The following is a 13,749-nucleotide window of genomic DNA, read 5'->3' as shown; positions in this document are numbered from 1 at the left end:
GGAGACACCCTCAGACAGACCCAACGCAGTGAAGTCTACGCCCTCAACATCCAGGCCGTGAGAGCCAGGGACTGAAGGTTGGGGTGCAGCAACGCTCCGTCGTTCTGCGAAATGAGAGTCGGAAAACACTCCAATCTCCACGGTTCTTCGGAGGACAACTCCAGAAGAAGAGGGAACCAGATCTGACGGGGCCAAAAGGGCGCTATCAGGATCATGGTGCCGTGGTCTTGCTTGAGCTTCAGTAAGGTCTTCCCCACCAAAGGTATGGGAGGATAAGCATACAGGAGGCCGGTCCCCCAATGGAGGAGAAAGGCATCCGACGCTAGCCTGCCGTGTGCCTGTAGTCTGGAACAGAACAGAGGCAGCTTGTGGTTGGTCTGAGAGGCGAAAAGGTCCACCGAGGGGGTGCCCCACTCTCGGAAGATCTTGCGTACCACTCTGGAATGAAGCGACCACTCATGCGGTTGCATGACTCTGCTCAGTCTGTCGGCCAGACTGTTGTTTACACCTGCCAGGTATGTGGCTTGGAGGAGCATGCCGAACTGGCAAGCCCAACGCCACATCCCGACGGCTTCCTGACACAAGAGGCGAGATCCGGTGCCCCCCTGCTTGTTGGTGTAATACATTGCAACCTGATTGTCTGTCCGAATTTGGATAATTTGGTAGGACAGCCGATCTCTGAAAGCCTTCAGTGCATTCCAGATCGCTCGGAGCTCCAGGAGGTTGATCTGCAGATCCTTTTCCTGGAGGGACCACAGACCCTGGGTGTGAAGCCCATCGACATGAGCTCCCCACCCCAGGCGAGATGCATCCGTCGTCAGCACTTTCGTGGGCTGCAGAATTTGGAATGGACGTCCCAGGGTCAAATTGGTCCGGATGGTCCACCAGAGCAGTGAAGTGCGGCAACTGGTGGAGAGGCGGGTGACATCTTCTAGATTCCCGGTGGCTTGAAACCACTGGGAAGCTAGGGTCCATTGAGCAGATCTCATGTGAAGACGGGCCATGGGAGTCACATGAACTGTGGAGGCCATATGACCCAGAAGTCTCAACATCTGCCGAGCTGTGACCTGCTGAGACGCTCTGGTCTGCGAAGCGAGGGACAGGAGGTTGTGGGCCCTCGCTTCGGGAAGGAAGGCCTGAGCCGTCTGGGTATTCAGCAGAGCTCCTATGAATTCCAGAGACTGTGTTGGCTGGAGATGGGACTTTGGGTAATTTATCACAAACCCCAGCAGCTCCAGAAGTTGAATAGTGCACTGCATAGACCGGAGGGCTCCCGCCTCCGAGGTGTTCTTGACCAGCCAATCGTCGAGATATGGGAACACATGCACTCCCACCTTGCGTAGGTACGCCGCTACCACCACGAGGCACTTTGTAAACACTCGTGGGGCAGAGGCAAGCCCAAAGGGCAGCACACAATACTGAAAGTGCCGTGCGCCCAGGCGGAATCTGAGATACTGTCTGTGAGCTGGCAGTATCGGGATGTGAGTGTATGCGTCCTTTAAATCCAGGGAACATAGCCAATCGTTTTTCTGAATCATTGGCAGAAGGGTGCCCAAGGAAAGCATCCTGAACATTTCTTTGACCAGGAATTTGTTCAGGCCTCTCAGGTCTAGGATGGGACGCATCCCCCCTGTTTTCTTTTCCACAAGGAAGTACCTGGAATAGAATCCCTGCCCTTCCTGCCCGGGTGGTACAGGCTCGACCGCATTGGCGCTGAGAAGGGCGGAGAGTTCCTCTGCAAGTACCTGCTTGTGATGGGAGCTGAAGGATTGAGCTCCCGGAGAACAATTTGGAGGCAGGGAGGCCAAATTCAGGGCGTATCCGCACCGCACTATTTGGAGAACCCACTGGTCGGAGGTTATGAGAGGCCACCTTTGGTGAAAAAATTTTAACCTCCCTCCGACCGGCAGATCGTCCGGTACGGACACTTTGAGGGCGGCTATGTTCTCGTGGATCCAGTCAAAAGCCCGTCCCCGGCTTTTGCTGTGGAGGCGCAGGGGGCTGCTTAGGCACACGCTGTTGACGAGAACGAGCGCGCTGGGGCTGTCCCTGTGCCTGACGAGGCCTTCGGGCCGGCTGGGTGTACCTACGCTTTGCAAAAGAATATGGCACAGCCTGCCGGGCCCGGGAAAAACGTCCACCTGCTGAGGTGGGTGCTGAAGGTGCCCGGTGGGAGAGCTTGTCGAGGGCGGTTTCCCGCTGATGCAGTTGGTCCACCAGCTGCTCGACCTTCTCACCAAAAATATTATCCCCCCGGCAAGGGACGGCGGCCAGTCTCTGCTGGGTGCGGTTGTCCAGGTCAGAGGCACGCAGCCATGAGAGCCTGCGCATCACTATACCTTGGGCCACAGCACGAGATGCCACGTCACAGGTGTCAAATACCCCTGGACAGGAACTTTCTGCACGCCTTCAGCTGCCTGACCACCTCCTGATAAGGCCTGGACTGCTCCGGCAGGAGCTTATCGACCAGGTCCGCCAGTTGCTTCACATTGTTCCGCATGTGGATGCTCGTATAGAGCTGGTACGACTGGATGCGGGTCACGAGCATGGGGGATTGGTAGGCCTTCCTCCCAAACGAGTCCAGAGTGCGAGACTCTCGCCCCGGGGGCGCCGAGGCGGTATCCCTCGAACTCCGTGCCCTCTTGAGAGCAGAATCCACGTCTGCCGAGTCATGGGGCAATTGGGGCCGCATTAACTCTGGGTCCGAGTGGATTCTGTACTTGGACTCTGCTTTCTTGGGAATGGTGGGATTAGATAATGGTCTCATCCAGTTCCGAAGCAGTGTCTCTTTGAGGACATTGTGCAACGGCACCGTGGAGGACTCTCTAGGTGGTGATGGATAGTCGAGGACCTCGAGCATCTCAGCCCTCGGCTCATCCACAGAGACCACGGGGAAGGGAATGCAAATAGACATGTCCCTTACAAAGGAGGCAAAGGAGAGGCTCTCAGGAGGCGAGAGCTTTCTCTCTGGTGAAGGCGTGGGGTCCGAGGGAAGACCCGCAGACTCCTCTGAGGAGAAATATCTGGGGTCTTCCTCTTCCCCCCACGAGGCCTCTTCCTCGGTATCGGACATAAGCTCATGTAGCTGAGTCCTTAACTGGGCCCGGCTCGACGTTGAGGCACCGAGGCCTCGGTGTCGTCGAGCGGTGGACTCCCGCGCCGGCGGGGACGAAGCTCCCTCCATCGACGTCGACTCTACCTGCGTGGCGGTTGAGACCGGCGCCGCAAGCGGCGGCGGTGTCGACGGCCTCGGCACCAGGCTAGAGCTCGCCGGCGCCACAGTCAACGGCGCCGAGGGCGCAAGCACCCCCGGCGCCGGCACAGCCTGGCGCATCAGCCCTTCCAGGATCCCCAGAAGGATGGCTCGGAGGCACTCGTCCAGGCCCACTGCCGGGAAAGACGGGGGGGGGGGGGGGGCGGTAGAGGTGTCGGAAGCTGCTCGGGTCCAGGAGACTGCACCGAAGTGCTGGGACCCTGTCTCACCAAATTTAATTCTTCCTATAAATAAAATATTTTATTTACCAATTCCTAAAAGGAGAGAAGATGGGAATGCTAATCCTACAGGATTTATCAGCGTTTTTGGAACAGTCTAATGATGGGATTTTTGAAAGGCGAACTCTTCTTGTCTCATTGGTTTTCGAACAAGATTTAAATATGGTTAAAAAATTGTACTTTAGAAATGTTGCTAAACCATTTTATGGTGAAAAACTCTGGATATTCCCAGATGTCGTGAAGGTTACTCAGGAAAGACGACGAGCCTTCTTGGCAATGAGAGACTATTATTTATTGCTCTTGTATCCCACATTTTCCCACCTGTTTGCAGGCTCAATGTGACGAAGTTAAAGCTTTAGAAGCCAGTTTTTTACTGGCATATCCCTGCAAATGTCAAATACGGTATCTTGATAATAAGTATTTTTTTTCTAGATCCAGAACATTTGAGATCTTTTATAGAGTTGAAGAAAGTGAACAAATAGACCCAGTGTTTTTAGACTCTGTAATTCACTATATATATATATATATATATACACGCGATGTAACCCAGGCCGTATACCTTTAAATACACTTTAGATTTAGACTCCTTTTATATTTTCCTGCCCCCTGATCTTTAAAATTTTTGTGGTGTAAGAAAGAATTTGAACTGTATTATTCCTTTTGATGATACTTCAGTGTGATTTTATTTTCTGTTTTTCTTAACAAGATGTAATGTTTGTGATTGATGGTTAAAACTTATAAAGAATTTAAAAAAAGTAAATGTATTTTTTTTTAAATTTGATTTAAATTGAGAATTAGTAATTTCTGAGTGTTAAGGCCAAAGGAAAATAATTGCAAAGGTGCTAAAAAGAATAAAAAGCACGATTTCTTGTAGATTCCCAGTAAGCTCTTTTGGACAGCATCAATCTGTGGTCATAAGAGAATGTAGTAAGTGTAAGAATAGAAGCCAGAACTTAACACTGAAGAAACTTGTTCAATGTTAGATGCAAATCAAAAATGACACCTAAATAACAGAATGAATCCACTAAGTTTGCGAAAAAGAATTGGAACAGTAGAAAGCACAGGTAAGGTCTTGGAAGGCTCGTCAATCCCTTCCAGCAGCGGGCACTTCTCCTTCAGACTGCAGGCTGATCCTCTGAATTAAGCATCGACACGGCAGGAAAGGCAATTTCCTCTTGGTGAAATATCTAAACAACCATGGCATCTTCACTTGGGGGTACTTTTGTCTTCTAGCAAGAACTCAACGCTTACATCATTCCAGGTCTCCGCCAAGTCCCCCCACTGGACTTTACCTAGTCTCTCATCCTGCTCCTCTTCTCAGGTCATCCTAGGAGGTTGAACCACCAAAGGATTGTCCATCGAGGGTGGCTGTGACAAACGTTACCTGCCCATCAACTCAAAGGCTCAGCTTCATACAGAAAGTCTGGTGTGTTAGTTTTTAAAAAAACAACCAAAAAACACCTCCAGAGAAAACCCTGTTGCTCAAGTAGATCCTGGCTCACCACTGTTTTTTGCTGCTTTCAGTATTTCAAGCAACTTGATGGGAAACAACACCAGAAAGTCATCCTGGCCTGGTACCAACACTACAGAAGGCAAGATGGCTCCAAGCAAAATTGGGACCCAAGTTATGTCAGTCAACTGCCTCCCACCAGCTGTTTGGCCCACATCTGCACTGCTGTCACCCTTTGCACCTGACTCTGCTTGCGCTGCCCCAGAATGCACCTGCTTGATTTGCAGGCTGCTGCAAATCAAGCAGTGTTGTATCTTTTTCCATTGCACTACCATGCTGTGTGGTGGTTGTGAAAAGACGCAAGACCTCTATTCCTTGGGGAAAGCATCTGCCACAATCCAACAAATGGGCTCTTAACCATTAACACAACTTTCTCTTTAATCAAAATTATTAGACTACCTCTTAACCATCAACATAACTTTCTCTTTGGGCTCTTAAAAATCAACACAACTTTCTCTTTAATAAAAATTATTAGACTACCTAATTTAAAGAGAGATACATAATCTGCTGACTAGCTCTGGATTTGGGCACTCAGTGGTCCAAGGCTGAGGCATAGGTAGCCCAAATTCCCTCAAAACTGAAAGGGGATGGAGGAACCCAGGCCACCTGGGTGTAGCACCCTTAGGCTCTAAGGAGTGACAAACCAGTTCAAGCCTCTGCCCTTTCTTAAGCTTAAAAATATCCTTGTTATACCTGCCTTCTGTTTTTTTTTTAAACTGCCCAAGTCCTCACCTTGTCCCTGAGACCTACCAGAATAATCTAGATTACACAGACTGTGAACCTGCAATCTGCTAAAGACTGAGAACTGCTGGACAGCAGAAGGCTACACAGGATATTTTTAGAGTAATGTCACAAGTAAGTAGTTCTCAGTCTCCATTCGCTAGTAGGCAAGCATATACCTGCTTGGACTGGTCTGGAGGGACAATGAGAAGCTTGCATTTCACTGGCTAGGTATTACTCAGAGGTTACCAAACTTTGTGCTATGGAGAAACTTCAAATGTGTCATGAAAGTTTGGCCCCTCGTAGACAGAAAAGTATCAGTGGCCTATAGCAGCTGCTGACAATTGTCTTGCTCTATTTTACCTGTCCTCGTTTCCTGCTATATAACCTCTAACCAGAAAAGGGGTCTAGCAAACAATACTCCTTACATGCTACTGCCTTTCAAGATGGAAGCCAACAGAGGAAGTTTACTTCACAGGGCCTTCAGATCTCACAAGGCTATAAGGCCATACATAGCTGCGAGTTAAACAAGTCTCTTCCCCTACTCCAACCAACACTGAAGATCAAGCATCTCCCAGTCTGAATCCCCTCTCCCCTCCGACAATCCAGCATCCCCAATGGTTTCTCAACACTAACCCCCCCCCCCCTCACAACCAGGTGTACCTTACAAAACGTTACGATACTTCCCTCTGAAACAGTCCTGCCTATGCAAAAACAGGAAATGGCATCAGATGAAAAAAAACAGTGAATGTGCACAGACAATTCTTCCATGTGCTACATATCTGACAACAGGATAAAAAGAATCCAGAACTGATATCAGATATTATAGAATTAAGGAACAGCTTAACCTCTTCTTTCTGGGGAAGGAGATATAGATACAAATCCTATACCATAACAGTACAGTTACTTAGAGTAGATTTCTTTTGACTTAAGTGTGAAAGTTGTATGATATACTTACATGATGGCTTTGTTCATCCTGATACCCATGGCATCTGTAACTCTGGACAGATTCTGCACCAGTGAATTAGCAGCATCATACGTTCTTCGTGTATAAATTAAGAGCCAGTTGTCCAGGGGTTTAGCACTTATCAGCGGTATTCCTCTGGTTTCTTTAGACCAATCAACCAAAGTAGGATTATATTTTAACTGAAGTAAAAACAAAGTGGTAACCATGAATAATCCTACAACAAACTTCTAACATGTAATAGCAACAGTTCAAAATCAACAAAAAAAAATCAATTAATCTGCCATCATTTTGCATATGGAAATAAAGTGAAGACAGTTACCTGTAGCAGGCATTCTTCGAGGATAGCAGGCCCTATATTCTCACATGTGGGTTAAAGCTTTTAGAGAGATCTTTGGTGCGCGAGTGCCTTCCCGTCCACTATGAGAGCACAGAACCACAGGTACAATACTAGAGCATAAAAGAAAAGAGGAAACAACTCCAAGGGGAGGTGGGAGAGTATGTGAAAATACAAGGCCTGCTGTTCTTGAAGGATACCTCTTGCAGGTAAGTATCTTCGCTTTCTCAGAGGACAAGCAGACCTCTGATTCTCACATATGAGAATCCCTAGCTAGCTACCAGGCACACTGAAAACAATAACCAATGGTCAATTGGACGATGCCAACAGTGAGGTCAAAGACAGATTAACCTGAAACTATATACAATCTGAGAATGTAGCCTGGAAAAGAAAAAATCGGGCCTAAGAGGGTGGAATTGGACTGTAGACCCCAAACAAATTCTGCAGAACTGTCTGTCCAAAACAACTGTTGCATCAGGTATCCTGCTCAAGGCAGTAGTGAGATGTGAATGTGTGGACCGAAGACCATGTTGCAGTCTTGCAAATTTCTTCAATGGAGGCTGACCTCAAGTGAGCTGCCGATGCAGCCATGCCCTAACATTGTGAGCCTTGACATGACCCCTCAAGGGCTAGCCCAGCCTGGGCATAAGTGAAAGAAATGTAATCTGCCAGCTAATAGTAGATGGTGTGTTTCCTCATGGTGACCCTCATAGAGAACAGAACAGGCAGCTGTGAAGAGAAAAACGCGTCCACTCGTCACCGTGGAAAAAACAGAACTGGTCGTCCTGCGCAGTCACAACAGATGGGAAGGCACTTGCACATGTACGGTGGAGCATGACTCGCACTCCAAAGAGTTCTCTAAAAGCTCTGGACTGGACAACCCAGGTTGCATTACCCACATGTGAGAATCATAGCCCTGTTTGTCCTCAGAAAAAACAAAGTTACTTACCTATAGCAGGTATTCAAGGACAGAAGGATGAATATTCTTACAACTAGGTTACATCATCCGAAGGGCGTTGAGCAGGAATGCTCCCCAATGTCTTCTCTAGAAATCTTTGGTGAATCATCGCATGCTTTCCCCACTCACTGTTGCACAGGACCAACTCAGTCTAATGTCATAGCTTGTAGGATTCAACTCCAAATGGAGATGAGTAGGACAGTAAGAATATTAATCCTGCTGTCCTCAGAGAGCACCTGCTATAGGTAGGTAACCGCTTTCTTGAGGTATCTTCTTACTACTAAGCATACCTAGCTACCCAGAGTGTCAAAAGAAAAAGGGGGAATGCAACTAAGGCCTTCAATAGGCAAGGCCCAGAAATTGAACTGAGCATCAGCCAAATGATTTTTTTTCACAGCCTGGAACTCAAAATAAATGGGCCTAGGAGGGTGGAGTTGGATTCTAGACCCAAATAGATTTTGAAGGATTATTTGACCAAACCAGCTGTCGTGTAGAAATCCTATTTTATAACATAGTGAGATACGAATGCATGCACTGAGGTTTATGCTGTAGCTCTGGAAATCTCCTCAATGGAGGTTTTATCTCAAAAGGGCTATTAATGAAGCTATGGTTCTGACACTGTGACATGACCTCCAAAGTCAGCCCAGCCAAGGCACAAGTGAATGAGATGCAGTCTGCTAGTGGACTTGAGAGAGTGCCTGTACCAATAGTAGCCCCCATCCTATCTGTCCTTGGAGTGGAGGAGTGGCCTAGTGGTTAGGGTGGTGGACTTTGGTCCTGGGGAACTGAGGAACTGAGTTCGATTCCCGGCACAGGCAGCTCCTTGTGACTCTGGGCAAGTCACTTAACCCTCCATTGCCTGCCGCATTGAGCCTGCCATGAGTGGGAAAGCGCGGGGTACAAATGTAACAAAAAATAATAAAAAAATAAATCTAAGTCAAAAGAAACAAAAGATGAGTGAAATTTCTATAGGCTTTAGTCTGCTCCAAATGGAAAGCCAAGGCTCTCTTGCAATGCAGGCGACCTCAAAAGGCATCTGGTTTGGGGGAAAATGGCACAATGGAGAAATTGTGTCTTACTTGATCATTTTCTTTCCTTTAATTCTACCAAACCAATCCAGAACAATTGGGTGTTTGTCTGTCGACCAGCGGATGGAGATGCAAAGTAGTTCCAAGTAATTCATCCCATTAAGGTATTGTGCAGTGATACAATGTTCAGTATTTTGAATGGCAATTCAGTGGCCCTCAAGTTCACACTTCCAGGAGCACAGAAGATGCTCAGGATCTGTCATAATAAAGTAGTTATACTCACTGATGCATAGTTTACCAACTTGGTCAAGAGATTCCTCATAACTGTAAGAATGGCTGAGGAATGTGCACAGAAAGTGTCTATCCTATGAAATAATCAAGAGAACAACCCTGAATAGAAAAAAAGAAAGAGCAATACCTAATAAAAGACGGTGTCTGGATTAGTCTGGTAGAGCTAAACAAAATTAGGTAAGACAATTCTCCTTTCTTAGCATTTATACCAGACCAACTAGAACAAGTGGGATGTAGCAAAGCAGTTTCCCAAAGAGGGTGGGAGTATAGGGAGCGTAATTAATGCAAACCATCCCAGAAGCAAGCCTACAAAAATGACGTTTGGTGTTTTTTCAGTTTAAAGGTCAAGAGCTTTTCTTTGAGTGTTCAAACAAACTTGTGGTTGTGATGGCAACCAAAAAGAAACTATCAAGTTGACAAAACAGGAAAAGAAAAGCTGCAAAAGAAGAGGCCATCCAGAGGCAAGCAGGAGCACTACATAGTTTTATCAAATGATTAAAAGTGACTGGTGAGAACTCTCAGGAGGAGGAGGAAGACGACAAACCACGTACAAGTACCTCTGAAGCAAGCCCATCGAAGACGCTCATTGCCAACCAACAATCAGCAGCTTTCAGTTCATTTACTCTCACTGATGATGATTTTTCAAAATTGAACAGCAATGAATGTGGAACAGCAAAGTGGGCCGCCATGCACTTTAGATACCTTTGATGAAGAACAGCTTAGGCCAGAGTCATCATTAGCTTCATCAACTTCAGGTTCATTGGAACTTGAGCTATCTGATCCAGCAAAATGGCCAAACCTCATTGACAAAATAAGAATTATTCTCACAGAACCAGGACCTGTTCAAAAGAAAGGCATTTTACATCCCACAAACTTTAGTGGATGTAAGTTAAACGATATATACTACAACCGAAAAATGGAAAATGGTGAACTACTGCCAAGTCCATAGTTACTGTACTCAGTTTCCACAGACATGTTCTCTTTATGCTGCAAACTGTTTACACCAACAGATCCAAACGAATCATCCAGTAATTTTATATCGATTGGCTACAACAACTGGAGGAGAGTATCCAAGGCACCCCATATACATGAAACAAGTCTGGCTCATGAAACATTCAAAAATGTGGAGAGACTTCAAAAAGGATCTCAACAACAAAACTCTTAATTCACATCATCAAAGGCTGTATGAGCTAGAAAAAAAAGGATTGGTCAGATGTGATTGCAAGGCTCATCGAAATAATCAAATTTCTTAGATCTCAATGCCTGGCTCTATGAGGCTCATCTGATAAGCTTTTCAAAAGAAGTAACGGCAACTTTCTTAAACTAGTTAACTGTTCAGAAAGTTTGATTCTGTCATGACATCTAAGGAGAGCCATAAGACTGGAATCCAAAATCTATTATTTGAGTAAAGACATACAAAATTAAATAATTACAATTTTGAGCAAGGCCTTCACTGAAAAGATCGTCTAAAATCAAGAAAGCAAAGTACTATTCTATAATATTGTACTGTACACCAGATGTCAGTCACACTGAGCAGATGACTTATTATTCACTTTGTTTCCTGCAAAGAAGGAAATGTAGACACTGAAGAACATTTCCTAGGCTTCCTACAAGTGCATGACTCAACAGGATAGGATTAATGTGACACTTATCAACTGCACACCTAGTGTCAATAAATGTCAATCAACGGCACACCTGGAATCTTAATACTAGTGATATAAGGGGTCAAGGCTACGACAATGGAGCCAATATGAGAGAGAAAAGAAATGGGCTGCAGAGGCTGATTTTAAACATGAATCCTTGTGCTTTCTACACTCCATGTAGAGTTCACAGCCTGAACGTAGCTGTAAATTATGCTGCCAAAGTGAACGATGAGACCATCGGCTTTCTTTGGAACAGTTCAAGAGTTATATAAGTTTTTCTCATCAACGAAGCAGTTCTCAGGAAGCACGTTCCTTCTCTGACATTAAAGGAGAAATTAGATCTTACCTGCTAATTTGCTTTCATTTAGTCCCTCCGGACCGGACCACGATTGGACTGATGGGTTGTGTACGCCTACCAGCAGGTGGAGACTGAGAAAATTCTAAGAATAGAGAGCCAATGAGAGCCCTGGCCATATGACCCTAGCTTCAGTATTTGACTAACAAAGCAGGGAAGAAATAAAGAAAGACCACCCTTCTGTGCCTCATGGAATCAGAGCAGCCACAAAGCACTCATTAAATGCGCTTAAACAATGGCAATGCCATGTATAAGAGCTCACCAGCAACTCTCACCAGAGAAGTGGTATGGCCCATGTAAAGTTTTATATATATATATATATATATATACCAGCATCTGAGCTCACCAGCGACTCTCACCAGAGAAGTGGTATGGCCCACGTAAAGTTTAATATATATATATACCAGCATCTGAGCTCACCAGTGACTCTCACCAGAGACGTAGTATGGCCCACTTAGTGAACGATACATACCTGTAGCAGGTGTTCTCCGAGGACAGCAGGCTGATTGTTCTCACGACTGGGTGACGTCCGCGGCAGCCCCCACCAACCGGAAAAGGCTTCGCGGGACGGTCGGCACGCAGGGCACGCCCACCGCGCATGCGCGGCCGTCTTCCCGCCCGTGCGCGACCGCTCCCGCCAGTTGAATGACAAGCAATAAAATATGAAACACAACTCCAAAGGGGAGGAGGGAGGGTAGGTGAGAACAATCAGCCTGCTGTCCTCGGAGAACACCTGCTACAGGTATGTATCATTCACTTTCTCCGAGGACAAGCAGGCTGCTTGTTCTCACGACTGGGGTATCCCTAGCTCTCAGGCTCACTCAAAACAAGAACCCAGGTCAATTGAACCTCGCAACGGCAAGGGTACAACAGAAAATTGACCTACGAAGAACAACTGACTGAGAGTGCAGCCTGACCAGAATAAATTCGGGTCCTGGAGGGTGGAGTTGGATTTACACCCCAAACAGATTCTGCAGCACCGACTGCCCGAACCGACTGTCGCGTCGGGTAACCTGCTGGAGGCAGTAATGTGATGTGAATGTGTGGACAGATGACCACGTCGCAGCCTTGCAAATCTCTTCAATAGTGGCTGACTTCAAGTGGGCCACCGACGCTGCCATGGCTCTGACACTATGAGCCGTGACATGACCCTCAAGAGTCAGCCCAGCCTGGGCGTAAGTGAAGGAAATGCAATCTGCTAGCCAATTGGAGATGGTGCGTTTCCCGACAGCGACCCCTAGCCTGTTAGGGTCGAAAGAAATAAACAATTGGGCGGACTGTCTGTGGGGCTGTGTCCGCTCCAAGTAGAAGGCCAATGCTCTCTTGCAGTCCAATGTGTGCAACTGACGTTCAGCAGGGCGGGTATGCGGCCTGGGGAAAAATGTTGGCAAGACAATTGACTGGTTAAGATGGAACTCCGACACCACCTTCGGCAGGAACGTTGGGTGGGTGCGGAGCACTACTCTGTTGTGATGAAATTTGGTATATGGAGCGTGAGCTACCAGGGCTTGAAGCTCACTGACCCTACGAGCTGAAGTGACTGCCACCAAGAAAATGACCTTCCAGGTCAAGTACTTCAGATGGCAGGTATTCAGCGGCTCAAAAGGAGGTCTCATCAGCTGGGTGAGGACGACGTTGAGATCCCATGACACTGTAGGAGGCTTGATAGGGGGCTTGGACAAAAGCAAGCCTCTCATGAATCGAACGACTAAAGGCTCTCCAGAGATGGCTTTACCTTCCACACGATAATGGTAAGCACTAATCGCACTAAGGTGATTCCTTACTGAGTTGGTCTTGAGGCCAGACTCTGATAAGTGCAGAAGGTATTCAAGCAGGTTCTGTGCAGGGCAAGAACGAGGTTCTAGGGCCTTGCTCTCACACCACACGACAAACCTCCTCCACTTGAAAAAGTAACTCTTTTTAGTGGAATCCTTCCTAGAGGCAAGCAAGACCCGGGAGACACCCTCAGACAGACCCAACGCAGCGAAGTCTACGCCCTCAACATCCAGGCCGTGAGAGCCAGGGATTGAAGGTTGGGGTGCAGCAACGCTCCGTCTTTCTGCGAGATGAGAGTCGGAAAACACTCCAATCTCCACGGTTCTTCGGAGGACAACTCCAGAAGAAGAGGGAACCAGATCTGACGGGGCCAAAAGGGCGCCACCAGAATCATGGTGCCGCGGTCTTGCTTGAGCTTCAGTAAGGTCTTCCCCACCAAAGGTATGGGAGGATAAGCATACAGGAGGCCGGTCCCCCAATGAAGGAGAAAGGCATCCGACGCTAGTCTGCCGTGTGCCTGAAGCCTGGAACAGAACAGAGGCAGCTTGTGGTTGGTCTGAGAGGCGAAAAGGTCCACCGAGGGGGTGCCCCACTCTCGGAAGATCTTGCGTACCACTCTGGAATGAAGCGACCACTCGTGCGGTTGCATGACTCTGCTCAGTCTGTCGGCCAGAC

At 47.4% G+C, this 13,749-nt stretch overlaps 1 protein-coding gene across 1 annotated transcript in view; it reads right to left on the bottom strand.

Annotated features, from left to right (window-relative positions):
* Positions 1-13,749, bottom strand: part of PIWIL1 (piwi like RNA-mediated gene silencing 1) — a 368,470-nt gene that overhangs the window by 207,179 nt on the left and 147,542 nt on the right. Inside the window, exon 11 of the mRNA XM_030218398.1 lies at positions 6,681-6,868. Coding sequence (XP_030074258.1) covers positions 6,681-6,868 — 188 coding nt within the window. The remainder of the gene's footprint in view (positions 1-6,680; positions 6,869-13,749) is intronic.

Source organism: Microcaecilia unicolor, chromosome 11, assembly GCF_901765095.1.
Source record: "Microcaecilia unicolor chromosome 11, aMicUni1.1, whole genome shotgun sequence".
NCBI classification, from domain to species: Eukaryota; Metazoa; Chordata; class Amphibia; order Gymnophiona; family Siphonopidae; genus Microcaecilia; species Microcaecilia unicolor.
Note: the sequence above shows the minus strand (reverse complement) of the source record. Positions and strands in the feature narration are given on the sequence as shown.